Source organism: Taudactylus pleione, unplaced genomic scaffold, assembly GCF_031769625.1.
Source record: "Taudactylus pleione unplaced genomic scaffold, aTauple2 ptg000703l, whole genome shotgun sequence".
Taxonomy (NCBI): Eukaryota; Metazoa; Chordata; class Amphibia; order Anura; family Myobatrachidae; genus Taudactylus; species Taudactylus pleione.
In genome coordinates this window covers 207,078-225,771 of record NW_028285105.1, presented here as the reverse complement: position 1 = coordinate 225,771, position 18,694 = coordinate 207,078, and the positions used below count along the sequence as shown (strand labels likewise).

The following is an 18,694-nucleotide window of genomic DNA, read 5'->3' as shown; positions in this document are numbered from 1 at the left end:
TTAACATAGTGATTTGCTTGCAGATATACCCATATTGGCTCATAAAATATAGGCATGCTGCATATCATTTTAATCAGAAGCTGCTTGTGCTACTAAGATGCATTTTAGGGTACAAAGACGCATAAAAGATGCAAAAAAAAGACGCTCGGTGCTACCGAGTCACACAGCACTCCTGTGAATTCTGTTATGGCATGGGGTGAATCGGTAGCGCGAGCGTCTTTTATGCAACTTTTTACCTTCAAATGCAACTGAATCATACAGCGAATCGAACTGATAGCACAAGTAGCTCCTGCTGATTAAAAGGATATGCAGCATGCCTATGCTCTTTGAGCCAGTACAGGTTTATCTGCAAGCAAATCACTACGTTAAAGTGTTTACAGTCGCTATTAGTGTAGCATAATGTTTTGCGTGCAGATATACCCGAACTGGCTCACAGAATATAGGCATGCTGCATATCATTTTAATCAGCAGAAGCTGCTTGTGCTAATAAGATGCATTTTAGGGTAAACATACGCATAAAAGATGCTCGGTGCTACCGAGCCACTCCTGCGCTATGTGTGGAGCAAGTTGTAGCGCACGGAGGACAGATATATGTGGACATATCTCTATTACTCTGCTGCAAAGTGCCTGTCCCCAAAAGTGACCCTACAGTAGATGCATATTACTGTACCGAGTCCCAATAAAGCAGCCGTACAGTAGCTAACATTGACCAGAAGACGCACACTAAAGCATTACATAATGATAGAGCAACTAAAGTTCAATTATTTAAAAGAACTCTACTGAACTAAAAGCATTTCTCTCAGCATCCCACCGCAGTACAAATTTTATCAGTGGAGCACTCGCCACCTAGAGGTTAAGCAGTGCATTACATGCCATGGCTTATCTTTCATTGTAGAATACCATGGTACGCCACAGCACAGCCATCACGTAATGTTCCATGGTGCAACACAGGAGGCCTGAGTGGCGCGCTATGAGCAACAAACTAGCTGGGCACATCTGTATTTTAACCCCTTTTTCAACACTTATTCGCACACATCTATACTTTACACTGCACTGTCACCCTTTTTCCCATTTTTCGTGTGATGCCCTGAGGGAGTCCTGGGCTGGATGTTTTTTTTTTGGGGTGCCCTGCACCCCGGATGTGAACCCCTTAGTGTTAGGGACTGCTAGTGACAGAGAAACCGTGACGTAGCCTAGCAGCTTCCCATGTATTTGCAAATGCATGCATCTAATACCTCTGAATCTCTATTACCATATAGTCTTCATATAATGTTGCAAGTATAATTCAGTGGGCTAAGGAACAATAGGGGGTTAACCCCCCCCCCTTTTTTTCTACTTAATGTAACATTAGCAAGTTGAGATGTCATGGTACCTGAAGCTTCTGCCAAACATGCCCCAGCAGTCACCTCTTTTTCAAAGTCACTAAGTTCTCGAAGAGAGAAGGAAAAAAGAAGGAACCAGGGCAGGAGTTTAATATAACAAAATATTGTATTTATTATATATGATGTTTTAATGGGTAGTGGATAGATGGCAACAAAGCAAACCTAGAAGGCTGCCAAATACCCAAGCCATCAAATAATGAAATGGAGTTATGTCAGCAAAAAAAACGCTGGAGAAGTGATTACTAGCTTTATACTGAACAGCCGCTATCATATTTTAATCATGGAGATCAATGCTCTGCACTAAACGTTCTTCTGTGAATCAATTTAAATTAGCCAAGGCAGTAAAGTCTAATAAAATACTAGTTCACGATTAATGACCCTTATTCTTTAACAGTATACCTGTGTATAAATTGTGTGCAGGTCTGTCTACAAGCTAGGGGCAAACAGTGAAAGGGAACTTCCAATTTGTTTTTTCAAATTACAGTATATAACAACTTAATGCACTTGTCTAATCAAAATCAATCAAATCACCAAGCTGTGTGTTATTTACAAGGACATGCAACCCGCAGGTAGTTTGATTAAAATATATAGTTATTGATAATTTGGAGAAAAGGAAATGTGACTACCATTACTCACACTGCAGATAACATTGTAATGACTCCAGTTTGCATACTGACTTTTCCAAGACACATATACACATCTTGTTTGTTTACTATATACATGGTGAATATTATTACTATTCATAGGAAACAGTGTATATAAGAATGTTCCCAGGAGAACGCACTAGTGGATATCTCGCTTATGAATGATCCTGCTTCTATCTACCTGTTCTATCTAGCTGCCATATTTGTGAGATAGTCTAGGCATGGCATCTAATAAAGCCACAATATTTGCTGGCTAGGGGGAAATTCAATATTATGTGATGTGCCGCCGTGCGTCGTGGCAATGCCTCATTGCACACATATCGGCCAGCTACGGTAGCGCCTACTACACAAGTTTTGCATAGGACCTCTGAGTGCGAGGGATAATTTGCGATGCTGGAGGGCGCGATGTGCCGTCACAGTACAGCACATTGCGTCATTTGAATTCCTCCTTAGGAATGTTAAAAAATCTATTTAATAATGTATTATGTTTAATGCATCTAGCATGAAATTGTAAAAAACACAATAACGGTGGGGAGCACAGCATTCAATAGGGCTGATACAGCGTAAAATGCAGCAGCGTCCGTGTACGTCTTTTACTCAGAATCAGTTGCAAAATTTAAAAAGGCAAAAATATAAAAATCAAAAACTAGCCTGGCTCTGCTATTACCATTGTAAATCCTGCAGGCAAAACGGCTGACAATTGGTGGCTTTTCAAATCTATTTAGTAAATATACCCCTCTGAGATTGGAATGGAACGATCTGGCAACTCCGGCTGGCAGGATTTTAGTCAGATTTCACCACAAACTGTTAAATGTATGGATCCAACAAAGCTCCATTTACATTAATGACCACATCTAACTAGCTTTAACATCTGATAGAACCTAATCGAGATCAGCAGTCTGTTCACCAACAAACACAGTCATTTACATTGAAAACTGCCTAACCAATTAAACATAGCGTGTATGTACGCTGTTGCCCGCTGCTTCTCCCATAATGAAATCTCTTCTGCCAACATTTTTTTATATGATGTTTTCCAGTTCTATTGCTTTGCATAGGGCCCTGTCGCGGTCATTGCCCATGTGACCGCAGTGCTATGCAGACTGGTGACAGCAGCGCCTTCACCCACCACTAACACCAATGTCACTGTGTACCCTGTGCACAGACTGCTATGTATCCTATCCAAGTAAACGCGGGCCCAAAGCACATCTCCCCTTACTGGCCACCTATCTCTTGCATTGATGATGTCAATACATTTTCTTTTTGTTATTGTTCAGCTTTAACTTGACGGATCGGGATGAAACAAAGCGCATGTTATTTCTAGGAGTTTCCTGGGAATCAGTTCAGTAGTTTTTGCGCCAACTTGGAACAGACACAGACAGACAGACACAACGTTCTTATTATATTAGTACAGACAACTTGTAGGATAATAGCCCTCCACTCTGACAGGTTGTTTTGTTTTTTTGAAATGTGACGTGTAAACAAGCAAGAGAGGTAACAACAAAATAAGAAAATCTGTCTATGACAAATTTTTTATAACAAAACCAAAATACTTTAAGTTGCCAAAGTAAAACTTCCTAACCACTTAACTGATGATTTTTTCCCCAAAAACAGCTCAAAAATTTACATTTTGTTTTTTTATGACTGAATTAGGTCAAGAACGTCTTTTTAAAATGTATCCAACAAGACAGTCCACCATGGACGCCGATGAACCCTTGCAGCTCAATCCAGATCCCCAAGCACCCCCACCAGGCCCCTGCCTATGCAGCCAAAGCACCAGGTATTCTAAATACTGAAAAAATCCCATATTCGAAATGCTCTTGGTCCCGAGCATTTTGGATATGGGAGACTCGACTTGTACATACACATAAACATGTAGATACATACATACACATTATATAATATAATATATATATATATATATATATATATCTGCGCGTGTGTGTGTTTTCGCAATATACAATGCCCGATCACTGTGACCAGCAGTGATCGGGACAAGGGGAGACAGAGGCGGAGTTGTGGTCGGAAGGAGGGGCCAGGGACAGATCAGGGTAGCTGAGCCGGGGTAGGAGTGTGTGGAGGGGGGTCCCGACGGCTTCTAGGGCTGGGGATTGAGCAGTAGCCGGTCACAGCTGCTGCCTCCATAGTTGCCACAGGGTCCTGGCAGCCAGCTACCCGAGTTGGGGTACACAGCCAGTGCAGCCACTCCAGGAGGGGGGACAAGCAGGCTGCCCAATCACTGCTATCCACAGTGATCAGGACGCAGCAGCTGCTTCTATTGAAAACACGGCTGCTCGCAGCCACGCCGGGAGGGGGTCCCGCTGGGTGCCCGATCACTGTGGCCAGCAGTGATCGGGATACACTAATGGGGAATCCGAGGGACCAGCAGGTACCTCTGATATAGGCGGCTGTGGGAAGATTAGCTTATCGCAGCCGCCTAGTGGGCATTTCTGGCTGGTCACATCAGATGCGACCATGTCAGGGAAAGCCCAGTCTGGTGTGGTCGCATCTGATGCAACTATGCCAGGCAAGTGGTTAAATGCCAAATTATTTTACAGATTCAAAATATAAGTCCCTGTCTAACATTTTGATAGCTGGACACACTTTAGCAGAATGTGATCTTTGCATCAGGGAAGTTAGAAAGCAAACAAAAGAAAATAGCACTAAGAAAGGGCCAGTGGCATAGCCAGGTTTTAAAGTCAGGATAAAATAGGCACTCAGGTGTGGCCACATTATAATGGGCGTGACCATATCCTTCAGAGCTGGAAAAACACCATTTAAGTGAATTGGAGGAACCTTTTCCCCTCTGTGCAGCAGGAAAATTTCTCCCAGATACCCCCAAAATTGGGACACAATGGCAGGACTCTATTCATACACTTTGTGTGAGAGCTCTCTCCCTCTAGTTAAACACATTTCTCAGCATTGTCATACACGGGGCTCAAACTCACAACCTCATACACAGCAGTCAAACACCTAACACATGGAACTATTTGCTAGTGCACAGCTTAATGATTTCAAATATATATATCTAGTTGTAATTGAGGTTTGGTCTTACTGAAAACCAAACACAATCAATCTTCCGCATTAAATAGAGACTTGGTTCAGAATCACTTTGGGGTTCCGAGGAGAACAGAGTCCTGACCCAGGTATTCTCGTAAGTTCAGATCTCAGGTCTCAAAACCGGATCTTGCATGTTTTGCATTATGTCCCTCCCTGGTTATTTCAGGTGCCATTTCACAGAGCATAGTGTATGGAAAGGGTGTGAGATGTAGTTCATGCTGCATTACTACATACTAGTCACATTAGGGACAGTTGTAGGCAGAGTGGGTGGGTGGGAACTGTGTAAAAGACTGCAGGCATCTTTGTCACAGTGCATGTTGGTTGCACCTGCAATCCAGTGCAAACAGGTTATTTTGTAGGTTTGTTAGAAGTGAACAATCGTTTTTCATAGACGTGCTATATTCTTTTAAACTGCCTTGTGTTTGTGCCACTGCTCTGTCGCTGAATTTAACAGATATAGGGCGGGATGCAAAAATGCGATGAAACCTCCGAAAATGCATACCCCCATATGCATCCTGATGGGTAACGTCATATACCTGTGGCGTTACCCAAGAGAAGCCTATTTGCTTCTTCTTTTCAGGATACCTCCCCTGAGAGGGATCCAATCGGATTCCTCCCATCACCCCCCGTGGTAGGGTGTAAAACGCAGGGTGCACAGGGGGAGTTAAACACTTAGGCGTGTCTTAATGTAAGCATAGCATAAGATATATTATTCCACACAAAGGAGCCAGAATCTGCGTTTCCAATCAAGGCAACAATTAACAGTTTATGTCTAATGTCGTATTGTACTGTATGAGTTTTATGTTGCACACCGGTATTAGTTGATAAATATCTATTGCTTTTTTTCCCCACATACTGTATGCATTTTATTATTTTATGAACTGTCACTGACCGAATAAAAATATAAATAATATCTGCTAGTGCATCCTCAAATTATTTTCTATGTTTACCAGACTAAGTATGCACTAAGCTCTTAGGGGCATTTTCAATTGAGGGCGAGGTTTAGCGTAGTAAAAAAACTTGCTTCCAATTTTTGATTACCGCTGGTATGTGCTCTCCTGATACCCGCGGTATCCAATTAAAAGAAAAATAAAATATAATGACCTGACCGGGGGTCTCCGCGGCTACCCTTCATCTTGTCTTTGGGTAGGGCGCTGCTGGGAGGCTCCGGGGACTGCTTTGAGATGCGAAAGCTGCTGGGAGATGTAGCTACATTGGGAATACACTCACAGGGGGGGCGGTCACACTCATACACACTTATATATACTGACCCGCCTCCCGATGCTGGAGGAAGAAGACACCGTTTCGGAAGCATCCCTCATTATCATCACTAACACACCATTAACATGCCAAATGCTGGCTGGGTATGCTGAGGCTTTTAGTCCTACTATGGCTGGGTAAGGACAAGTTACTTAGGCCTCAGACTGTCAGAAGGCTTACTTTTAGGCACATCCATATGGTTGAGGCTCAGCCTGAGGACTACCTACCATCCAGCAGATCTGTGAGCTGGTCAAGTTCAACCTGGTAACTGCTAAGGCAGTCTCCTTGTGGCACATGGAGGATAAGCGGATACCTGACATAAGGGGAGGAAGGCGGAGCAGTGTGCCCTAACCCTGAGCATACTAACGAGTGGAGGTGGCACCGCAGCAACGGCTTTATCCATTCTAGCACTACGCCACTGGAGAGGGAAGGAAGCATTTAGTTTCGGCGATTACGTCATTTCGCCAGCGGAAACTTATCCCCATATTCAATTGTGGTGACTTTTCGCCGGTGTGGAAAACGCAATGCAATGTACCTGCCAGAAAAGTTTTGCCTATGAACAGCTGTCGGAAAAAAGTGCAGAATTGCGGTTTTGGGGTGCAAAGGTGGGGAAACCACCCTGCACCCTTAGGACAGGTCTCCAAAAGGTAAACTGTGTCAAAAAATTCTTAAAAAAAAATAATGACCAAATAAAAAAATTACTTTGAAATAGAGGGCGAAAAAGTACTAAGTTGGGGTACAAACTAGCGAAACAGACTGGGGGGGGGGGGGGGTGTCTACAAGTATGGGGGAGGTGATTTTTTAATTGCAGGTGCTTGCTGAAGGTGCGTTTTTAACACTTTTTAAGACCTCATTTTTGCAATATTAACCATTCTTGCACCCATTTTAATCTACCCCAAATTTGCTGGGACTAGTTATTTCTACCAAAAAAACCTGCTAAATTCTATTCTTCACCACTTGTGCAAAGACGCAAATTAGCAGCTAATTAGAGCATTTAAGTATCCCAAATAGCTTCAGCAGGGCTAATCGGAGGCATCTATCATGATCCCCAATGTTAGTGCCTCTTTTGGGGTGTGTCAGGCTGATTTGGGGGGTGTCGTCTGTTAGAGTTTCGCCGGGACGTGTTTTCACATTCTTTGGAATTGAATAGGGGGATAAGCGGGGACGCGCGCAATACTTTTCCGCATGCAAAACCAGCGATGACGGCAGAAACTACGGCGTCTGGGACTTTTCGCACCCAAGTAGTAAATCTGGTCAAGCAGAGAGGGTAAAAGACAAAAAAAAGTTCAAGGGTCAGGATGAGAAGAAAATGGCACCATCGACAAGCAGAAAGACAAAAGCTTGTTTGTTTTTTAAAGCTCTATCAGGTAAAGGAAAAATGATAGAAGGTATATAATAAGTCTGGCAGAGAGAAATAGGGATAGTGTTAGTCATCTAAACAAGTATTTTTGTTCAACGTTTACAATAGAAAGAAAAGGATATCAGTTAAGTACAAGGAATTATATTGCAAACAGGGTAGACAGCAGGATCCTGACAGAACTCTTAAAATGGAAAATAGACCAGTCAGTGGGGGCTGATAGTATTCTTACATATATTTTAAAGAGCATAAATGGGTGTTGGGTTATTTAATTAATTAACAGTAGTCCCAAATGACTTTATAGAGCAGTTGTATGTAGCTTTTGAAAAGGTTCTGTCAACTACCAACGTAAGAAATTTAGTTACTCTACCCAACCAACCATCACCTCTGTATACAGTTCACGCAAAACTTGCATGTGCTTCTACACAAAAAAAAAAAAAAAAGAAACTCTGACCCCAGACCAACACTGCTGTATGATGACTGGATTATCTATCCCAAGATCAATTTCCTTTTGCTATCTGGCTGAATCAATATAGTGCTCATTCTAGCACCCTGCACCTATCGCAACATGTGCAGTTCCTCTTTCCTGCCTGGGGTCTCTCTCTGTCTGCTCTGGTGATTCTAGCACACTCTGGTCTGTATCTCAGCAGTTTGTAGCATTAGCTGACTCTGCTGGAGGCACCAAAACAGAGAGCGACACCCCAGGCAGGAAAAAGAACTGCATAGGTTGTAACAGGTGCAGGGTGCTAGAATGAACACTACAATATACAATATCTGGCACATATCTTATCTAGTAAACTTGTTATTCTATAGGTTGTAAGACTGCGAGCAGGGTCCTCTCTGTCTGTTATTACCCAGTGTTTTAATATGGTTTTGTTCCCAATTGTAAAAGAATATGCAAGCAATATAAATAATATAATATAATTAGTCCACTAAGCCTAACAGTGGTAGTTGAGAAACTGATGGAAAGAACACCTGCAGTATCTCTCAATTCACTAAGACCCCAAGTAGAACAGATTTACTGGGCTAGATCATGTTTTGTTTTCTTTTTGGAATGGATAACCAGATCAAGGTGGAGCCATAAATGTAGCTAATAAAGATGTTAGTAAGACCTTACACTGCCTCACATTGAAGACTGATAAATAGATTGGTCTTGTATTGAAAGATGGTTGAGTGGATAAGATATTGGCTGAAGGGTAGACAACAGAACAGTAGTAAATGGAATGCATTCACAAGAGGGAGAGGTTACCTGTGGAATGCCCCAAGGATTTCTACACTATACAACAGGTTAGACCTGCTAGGCCAGTGTTGGCTATCCTTGACACTACATAACCCAGCATGCACTGCTACAGTTTTGCTATTAGGGCATGCTAAAACTGTGGCAGGGCATGCTGGGATATATAGTTCCACAACAGCTGGAGTGTCAAGGTTAGCCAACACTGTGCTAGGCAGTAGTGATGGGCTACCACAGTTCAAGACCAAAAAATACTAAATCATACATTTGGTTGTAAAAAGACACTAGTTAGATACAGTAGTAACAGCAACTACTAAGGAGGTAAGGGATGTAGAAGTCACTATTTCATGTAACTTAACGGTCCACTCCACTACATAAACACAAGCTATGGGGAAGCTCAGTTTGGCCCAAGATGCCTGATGCAATTTAGACACTCTGCCACAGGTAGCGATTCCCATGTTTGCATACTTTCCTTAATTTTGTGTCCTAGTCACAGAGGAATTGATGTAAAAGTCACATGGCACAGATAAGACTTATATAGAGAATAAATTTATGTGGACACATCTTTAAGAGTTCTACGTATTTATGCTGTATAGGTTTTCAATGATTTGTTAAGGAGGCCAATTCAATTCTGCAGAAGCTTGGAGACGCAAATTTGCACCTTAAAAATCACACAGCGCAACTAATTTTCATGAAGCGGCTCCAATGATTCTCAAGATGCAATTAACCATTCGCAGTAATGTAGTGCGCTAATTCTATAGTGTCCAACCAGGGAGAAGTGCGTGAAAGAATGGGAAAATCGTCCTGAAACCCCCCTCCCCAAAATTTTCAAATAAGATAGAACAGTATTTAAAGACAGTCAGTGAGTATAAGTTGATACTGGTCAATTGGTCGACAATAAAAAAGGATGGCATATTCTGAATATCAGCAGAAAAAGGTTGACAAGGTCATTAGGTCGGCCATCATTCTGTAGACATGTATTTAGGTTGGCACGATTAAAAGTTTGGCACATGTTTTTTTAGAATTGTTAAGGTTAGGCTAAAATATAAAAAAAAAAAACAACAACATGTCAACCTTTTAGTGTTGACATGGTAAATGTTGACCTTTTGACTGTCAACCATTAAACCCTCTTGATCTGAATACATGTCTACAGAATGATAGTCAACCTAAATGACCATGTTGACCTTGGTACTGTCAGCATTCAAAACTTGTAGACCTTCTAAATGTCAACCTTTATATATAGTCAACCTTTTATACCACAGTTCTATAAGCAAAGTATTGGATGTATTTAAAATGTGTGAAATTATTTATTTTTACATCTTTTCGAAATGGTAAAAAAAATATAGCAAGTGTTTTTCAGCAAATTAAAGTATTTCCAGTATTTTGGGGTACAGAAAAAGGTCTGTAAAGTTATATTTTTTATAAAAGTTTGTAAAAAGATGGGAAAAAAAACACTTTTAGTTCCCATCTGCTTGGTCAAAATCAGTTTTCCATCAATACAACACCTCAGCCCACCTTTGAAACTTTTGAGAGAAAACCACTTACAAAATGACAGTCCTTATTGGCCAAATTATAATATTTAAACCCTTCCAAGTGCATGATTATTCATTGGGTGGGGTGCACCAAAGGTTCCGTGCTGTGTCCAGACTTTAAGATAAGGACTCGCCAACTTTTCCTCTGCTCAGGGGGGAGCAAGAAAAAAATTTGATTTTGCTCTGACAAATGTCAGGGAGTTTGGAATGGATTTGCAAAAATCGAGGAGAGGACTCTAAATCTGGGTGCACACCTTTACAATCGTCGGGTCGTTCTTTCGATATCGAGAGAACGGCCGTTGGATTGCATAGGTGTGTACACTGTCCCGATACAGGAACGTTAATAAATGGCTTATTCAGTACCACTTCTACAACAGCCGAGATCGGATGGTTGAATCTCATGCGCTGTTCAATATTTATCGAGCCGACTCCCTGATCCCATAGAGGCCCGTACACACTGTGCAATATCTGCAGCTGACAGGTCACACTGGAGACACACTGCACCGCTGATCGGTAGAGTTTTACCCAACCAGCCGCTGATTGTACAGGTGAGTACCCAGCTTTACCCACAATTTTAGTTTGGCCAAACTCCTGGAACATCATGCTGAATTGAATTGGCTTCTAAATGTTCTCAGATTAAGAAACAAGTTATTCCTGTTAAGAGCGCACACTCTGCAGTGAGATGTGACATCAAGTCATTACCATTTTACCAAAAACTGTATTACTGTGTGACAAAGTAAGTATTTTAAACAATAAATATTTGAATACTGAACAGCGGGTGGCCATTTTTTTTCAGGTGCATTAAGTAAGAGGGTATGGTTATAGGATCCATCCATCCCATTGCCCCAAAGAAGGGAGTTGACTCAAAGGTTTGAACCGCCAAAGAGTTCAGATAAGCAAAATTGACAATTTAAAATGTATGCTTAACTATTGACTTTATAACAATCCAGCATATTTATATAATTACTACACTATTGGCGCCCTCTTGGTGTTTGTATTGTGTATGTGTATATAACACTTAAAAATCCTTTTTTTAAATTTCAAATTTAAATTTTAGTAATTTTTTTTTTATTTTTTTTATAAATCTGTCTGCATGATGAATTGTGTTTCTCTGCCTTCTCCTACCATAACACTATATAGAACTAGCAATATCTTTTGCAGAAAAGTTTGGAGGTGAGCAGTTTTTCTCTTCTTCATAAATAGCAGAAGTGATCAATCCCAATTGAGACCTATGGGGGCTGCATGGCTGCATCAGTAATACCTCTTACATCTGAATGCCGGGTCGCTCCCAGGATTTTGTTCATGCGTCCATCCCGGATGAGACATGGCTGAGACCCCTTTCAGACTTGCGGCCCGACCCTCCGCTAATGCCGGGTCAATAACGTCACCGCCATCACGTGCTGAGCCAGCACTTAGAGATGAGACCCTCTCCAAGTGCCGGTTCTTCCTATGCAGTGAACGGGACCCGGGTCGCATCGTTCACACTGCACCGCGAGCCGGGTTGAACACGTGTTCAATCTTTCTCGTGACCAGGGTTGAGATGCCGGTTGCTGCGCGTTCACGTGCAATAACACGGGTTATTGTTTGTAGTGTGAGAGGGGGATCATAAAAGGCCTGCTGTTTTTAGGGAATCAAATGGCAAGAAAAGAGGAGTTGTGTGACTCTGGCATGAAATTCTATTTTGTACGGAAAAGATTGATTGATTTCACGCTCTCCTTTGTATAATTAGACAGCCCCCCACGTCGCATAAATTGTTTCCCGGCACCTTATCGTTCAAGATCCATTGTGCAAAGGATTTTTGTATGTTGAGCTGGAAGTCATCTTTATGCACCCAGAAAATGTGTTTACAATAGTGTGCAGGGTACAATTTGCATGAAACAGCACCCAGCGCCTCTCACAGCATGATACAGCAAAGTTACTTGAGCAGGGGACTTAATTAAAATGAAAAGACCTAAAAAGTAAATTTTACTCTATAGAGAATAAAAAAGATATTTTCTTTAATTAGTCATTAAAATTTACCAGAAACAGGACAACCTCTAAAGAACATTTCTGTAACAGTGCAGCGTTTAGCTTCTGAAGACACTGGGCAAATCACTAACATTGTGTAACACAGCCCATAGTGTTCGCACACAGACATTAAAATCTGACAATCACATATCAAAGTCTTAAAAACACTTTCTGTTCCCAGTTTTAAAAAAGAAATATAAATGAATCAAATGAACCTGTGTACTTCCATTTTCTGACAAGCATCTGATTCAGTTTCACAGTTTCCTGCAGAGTTCACAATCGTTAATGTTCAGTAAAATAGCAATGCACTGAATGGGAACGCCTGACACAGCACTATGTAAAACACATGGGGGGTACGGGGTTTTCACTGCAAAAATCCTTGCGGGCCTCGTTGCCAATTTTGGATTACCGCAGGTATGTGCGCTCTCAAAAACTGCGGTATCCAATTTAAAACAAATGCACACAGGGTTTTCTGTTTAGAAAACCCAGCAGGATGAGGAATGAAAACAAATAAATACTATCCGGTTCATTGGTCTCCGTGGCTCCCGGTCATCTCCCCTCCATCTCTGCACTGGGGAGGAGGCTGCTGGGATATAGCTGGCTGCTGCTGCTGCTTACACACACATCGCTGTTGCAGAAGACCAGAACCCGACGCTGGAGGAAGACACCGCCTTGGAAATTACTGACTAATTAAGCTAATTGGAAACTTCCAATGGTTTTTATTTGAAACAAAAGTATAAGAATTATAGAGTTATTTAATTGCCTGAGAGCATCATGTCTGGCTACAATAAAGTAAACAAATTATACAAAATTCTCTAAAATGCAACAGAAACCAGAGTCAAACTGGGGGCCAATGTATTAGTAATAGTGGCAGCGCCACTATTATCATCAGTCCGTATCTTCACAGACTTTTTAAAGTTCTATTAAAGTATCCCCGCTATGGGCCGAATCCAATTAGCCGCGAAAAGCCGAGCCGCAATGTTTTCACTGCCTTTGCCTGTTTTTAAGCAATACTTTATCCCTGTGCGCTCCGGCTTATCTCCGTATTCAAATCCAAAATATGCGAAAAGGCAAACAGGCGAAATCGGCGGAAAGTGAAATTGTCAAAAAGTCCTAAGATTTTGGGGAAATCAGTCTGTACCCCAGAAAAAAAACTGCACTTACAATAGAAGTGTCCAAATAGCCCTAATAAAAGTATTTTGTGTTCTTAAAGTGTCAGAATTGGCTGTTATATGCATAAGTGGTGAAAAATTATGGAAAGTAATTTATTTTTGGAAAAATAAGTACCAAGGTCAAATTTGAGGTACATGAAAATGGGTACTAGCATATTTTGAGGTCTCAAAAAATTACACCTGCTGTAGCCTCGTGCAATCCCAAAAACACCTGTCCCATCTATATAGCCCCCTAAAGTACCAGGCCCCCCACTTTTTACCCATTTTCCAGCACTTGTTTCATTCTTGTCAAGACATATAATTTTTGGGATCTTCTTAAAAATGTTTTAAAGTTTGTTGGACTGATTAGTCATTAGGGGGGGGGTGTCCAAAGGGTTCTTGACCAAATCCCCACATTTGCACCCTAATATAGAGATTTTGCATTTCCAATTCACCTGCCTATACATAGAAAAAAACTTTTCTCCTGTTTTTTTTCCGCTTAGACGAAAACGCCTTCAATTGAATAGGGAGAGAAGTCCAAATCGGCAAAAACTTTTCTCCAAACGGCACTTTTCGCAGCTAATTTAATACGGCCCTAAGTATAAGATGTAACTCGCAGGGACAGCGGTTTGCGAGAACCGCTGTACCTGCAAGTAACATCCCGGGCTAATCGCATTTTTGAAAGACTCCTCCTGAGAATCTGACACTGTGCATGAGCACAGAGTAATTTTCCTCCACCTGGATGGAAGCTGCAGGAGGGGATCGTACGATCCCTCTCCTGCGAGAATGCCTCCAGAGGCATAAAGCAGTTTACGCCATCTGTGAATGGCATGAACTAAAAGTCAAACTGTAAAAAGCTACGCTTATTCTAATAATGGGGACTGCGGTCCGCAGCGGTAATTAGATTTTTGCAGGAGGTTTCTCTGAAATCTCCTGCATTACACTATTAGTACATAGCAGGGATACATACAATTATGCAGACAGCTTGATAAATAGGCCCCTTTTACTTTCAAACTAATTTTTGCTTGCAAAGCACACAAGACCGCATTTAGGGACAGATTCAGAGATAGCCTGAATGCAGATATGGTGGCACCCCCAGCTTTGCGGCATTGCACACACCTGTCTCCATAGGGACCTTTTAACACAGATCTATCCAAGAGTAAATTGTATGTATTTTACATTTATGAAAGTAAAGATTTATTGTGGCCCCTTCAATAGCTGCGATCTTCCAATGTGGACCTCTGACAAGAAAAGGTTGTGCACCCCATATCTAGCACATCCTATAAAATAATAGCTAGAATCAAATTGGATGATATAGGCCACTTCTACACTTGTCCTCTTTAAAAGGTTTGATACATTTCTTCCATAGAGCCAAAAGCTGTAACACAACATTTACACTACACTTCAATAAGCATTATTCCAATGTTCCTGTATATAAAGTCTTAAGGCACACATCCACTAGCAGACCTAATGACTGCACAATTATGACATTGTAATCGTGCAGTCGTTTGACAGTCTGCGCTGTGCCTATACCGAACGTTCAGTCATTCAGTGTAGGCATATCAATCATCCCCTAACATGCTCAACCTGACGTTATCAGGTTGTTCAACCGATGATTGACGTTGGAAACGATCAGCGGGAACAAGAATCACTGGTCGTTTCCCACATGTGGCCGATTCATGCACAATTCATGAGCGATTTACCGATATTGTTATCATTCAATCGCTCATAGAAATCAGCAAGTGGGTGTGTGCCTTTACACATACAGTAAAAGGAAAATATGCATTTTACATTGTTGACTAGAACACTGAATTTACTAAAATATTAACTATATTAAAATCATATATGTTATAACATACACCTAACATACCATATATACAATACAGGACACTAAACTTTATTACATCTTGGCAATTTGATGTTGACACAACCAAAGCTATTTGACACAACGAACCTCGGTATGTATAAAAGCAGATAACGTAGAGAAAAATCACTTTTCTGTGCATTATCAGCAAACATCTAACAATTTGGCAGTTGCCATACTAGATGACAGAAAATCATTCAGATATTTTACAAAAATGATAAGCGCACGATTAACCGCGAGTATGTGAACAAACCTGCAGCAGCTTCTGTGGAGGTCCAGCTGCGCACAAGATCTTGCAGCTCATCAGCACTAGGCTGATGCCCTGTGGTTCTTGCACGGAGCACCAGGAAGGGGCGGGGGCGAGGGGGATGAAGGAGGTTTCTGTCCCCCCTGAGCGCACCTGCGTTATGGTTTAGCAGGTGTACTGACTGCCCTAGTCAAACTCCCCCCCTGCCACTATCCCCGGAGCGGGTCTGGGGCTCGGAGCCAAAAGCAGGAGCCCGCTCTGGTCTCAACCTCCCTCCGCCTCACTGGGTAAGTAAAAAAAACTATATATAGTAAAATCTCCCCCAATGTGTGGCATTGATCCTCATTAAAAAAAAAAAAAGCACACACCTGTTTTCACAGCTGCAGGGATTACAGTAATCTCATAAAATGCCAGCGGGCTGATTAAAAGCTGCAACCCTTTTCATACAGATCAGTTTTATCCAAGCAGTTGACCGGCACTCCCTAAGGGGCATATTTACCAAGTAATGGATTTTCAAAACTCACAAATTTTGCCTGCCATATTTAAAATGACAATAATAGAATAAGTAAAATCTGGCTGGTTTGTATTAAATATCGCCCTTTTCAATCTGGGAGGAAAAATCTGCAAAGAAAAAAAAATAATCGATGGTTTTGAAAATCTGCTGCTTAGTAAATGAATCCCTATGGCTCATCTGGCCTTTTAAGTGTACCTTTTAAAATATAAAATGCATTCAATATGTGGTTTTTACTAGTACTTATTGAACTACCCATGTGGAAATGGAGCAAAAAAAAAAAAAAAAAAGTCTGAAAATCACTACAGAAATGCAGAATAAAAAAAAACTGCACATAGTAACTAAGGACAATGATTTCTTGGGTCAGATCCAATTACTTGCATTTTAGACAAATTATTATTATTATTGCCACACTAGTGGGCTGGGTATGCACCCATTTTTTGTTATTCATTTCTACAACACCATCATACCATGGTACATACTTATTCCTAATTTTTTTTTTTGTAGTATTCCCGTTCCTGGGGTTGCAGTGACTCACTTGTGGGTGATCAGAACGAAACATGTAAAACCCCCATTACAGAAGAGCATTAATAAAGCCGCCGTAAGCTGGATGAGTCATATAATAATAGGGCTGTGGGGAGGAAACAACAACAACAGATTATAGGGACAGCAGTACAGAATGGTCTCACTGTGACAGCACCGGACATCAGGAAGGAATACACATACAAGGGGGGCAGAGAAGAATAAGTAAGGAAGATATGGCAGATCAGGGGGATACACAAAGCTTAGTCCGTGTTACAGAGCTGGTGCACGGCACAAACACAAAGTTACAACAATAACAGAAAAGTCTGTGCGCATATGATAGGACTTTCCTGTGCGCTCTCTGCACTCTCCTGGGGCTCTCACCTGATAGCCAGCAGCCAGAGGGAGCCTCCTCCACAGCTCTGCGAGCACAGGCATCTTTCAGACACACTCAGCCGCTTCACCGAGCTTTCTCCTGTACCCCGATGCTCATAGCACGCGTTCTTCCCGGCTGCCGCTGCTTGTGTGGATGTCTCTCTGTGCATATACTGTAACACTCACTTCCTCCCGGCCGCCTCCCTCGCCACTCGGATCTGCGATACGCGGCCTGGCCGCTAGAGGGAGAGGAGCAATATGCGCTGCTCCGTGTTACTTATTTCATGTGCTGCTATTGTGTCACTATTAATGCAGCATATACAACAGACAGTCTCTTTTTAATGTGGATAGGATTAGGAAGGATCAAATAATGTGATAGTTATGATGAGAGAGCTGTCTGAAAGGTCAGCAATATGTAGGGATACTGGGCCTGGATCGCTATTCTGTATATACGCATGCAACGCAGTTGCTAATATCAGCGGTGATATATAAATATTTGCATTCGTAATGCGATCTCAGCCTAACATAAGGAAGCCCACTTCCCCTTACTCATATCAGTACTCATCATAGGAAAACGCAGGGGGGGTTTCAGTTGCCTGGAAACCCCCCTTCCCTGTCCACGCCATGAACAGATTAGAGATAGTATTAAAATGCAATTTTACTACTGCTGCATATTTTCCTCAGTATCACAAATGAAGTAATTAGCATCACCTGTGGATCTTTTAACACGTGTCAGCCAGTAATGAATGCACCTGTGCACCAACTAGGAGATCTGGAAAACATACCCTTTTAGGGTTGCACTGCTATAGACCATATATAGGGTTAATTATTAATACTGTTATCCAGTGCATAAGGAGACCAATATGTACATGTATACTGTATCCAGGGTAGTGCTAGGTACTTCTGCTGCTCCCCCAGACTCTCGGACTTGCTCCCATGCTCTGGAATGGTTCCAGCACGTGACATAAAAACACTCAGCTCAGGCATGATGGCCCTACTGCCGCATCTAGTGGCTTACTGTGATCGCTGGTCCTGGAAATGCTGGAATTATGACACACTATACACTTTGTATAATGTATATCAAAGCTGCATAAGTGCTAATTATGCCCTCTTTATGGACTGGCCACACTCTAAAATCGGGAATTTGGAAATTCCTTTCTAGAAATCCTGCATTTGCCACTGCTCATGGGCAGGGCCGGCTCTAGGGGGAGCAGCACCTTGTGCAGGGTAGGTAATTGTCGCCCCTTAACTGCGCATGATCAAAAATGGGTGTGTGCCCTAATTACAATAAGCCACACCCCTTAAATGACATTATTTGGGGGGTGAGCCCGTATGGCACGCCTCCTGTTAACATCAGGCTGGGGGCGAGCCCAGCACTACGTCAGTAGCTGGGCTGGCCCCAGCCCTCTTCCTGCACTGAATGGATGCCGCGCTCATGCGCGGCATCCACTGTGTGTCATAACATGAATAAGGGGCACCACTGTGTGTCATAACATGAATAAGGGACTTCTGTGTGGCGTAATTTGAATTGTAGATAATGTTAATGTATTA

At 42.0% G+C, this 18,694-nt stretch overlaps 1 protein-coding gene across 1 annotated transcript in view; it reads right to left on the bottom strand.

The window, feature by feature from the left end:
• The window catches only part of MCUB (mitochondrial calcium uniporter dominant negative subunit beta), a 120,155-nt gene extending 102,702 nt beyond the window's left edge, over window positions 1-17,453 (bottom strand). Inside the window, exon 1 of the mRNA XM_088456436.1 lies at window positions 17,153-17,453. Coding sequence (XP_088312562.1) covers window positions 17,153-17,206 — 54 coding nt within the window. The 5' untranslated portion in view covers window positions 17,207-17,453. The remainder of the gene's footprint in view (window positions 1-17,152) is intronic.
• Window positions 17,454-18,694: the final 1,241 nt, after the last annotated feature.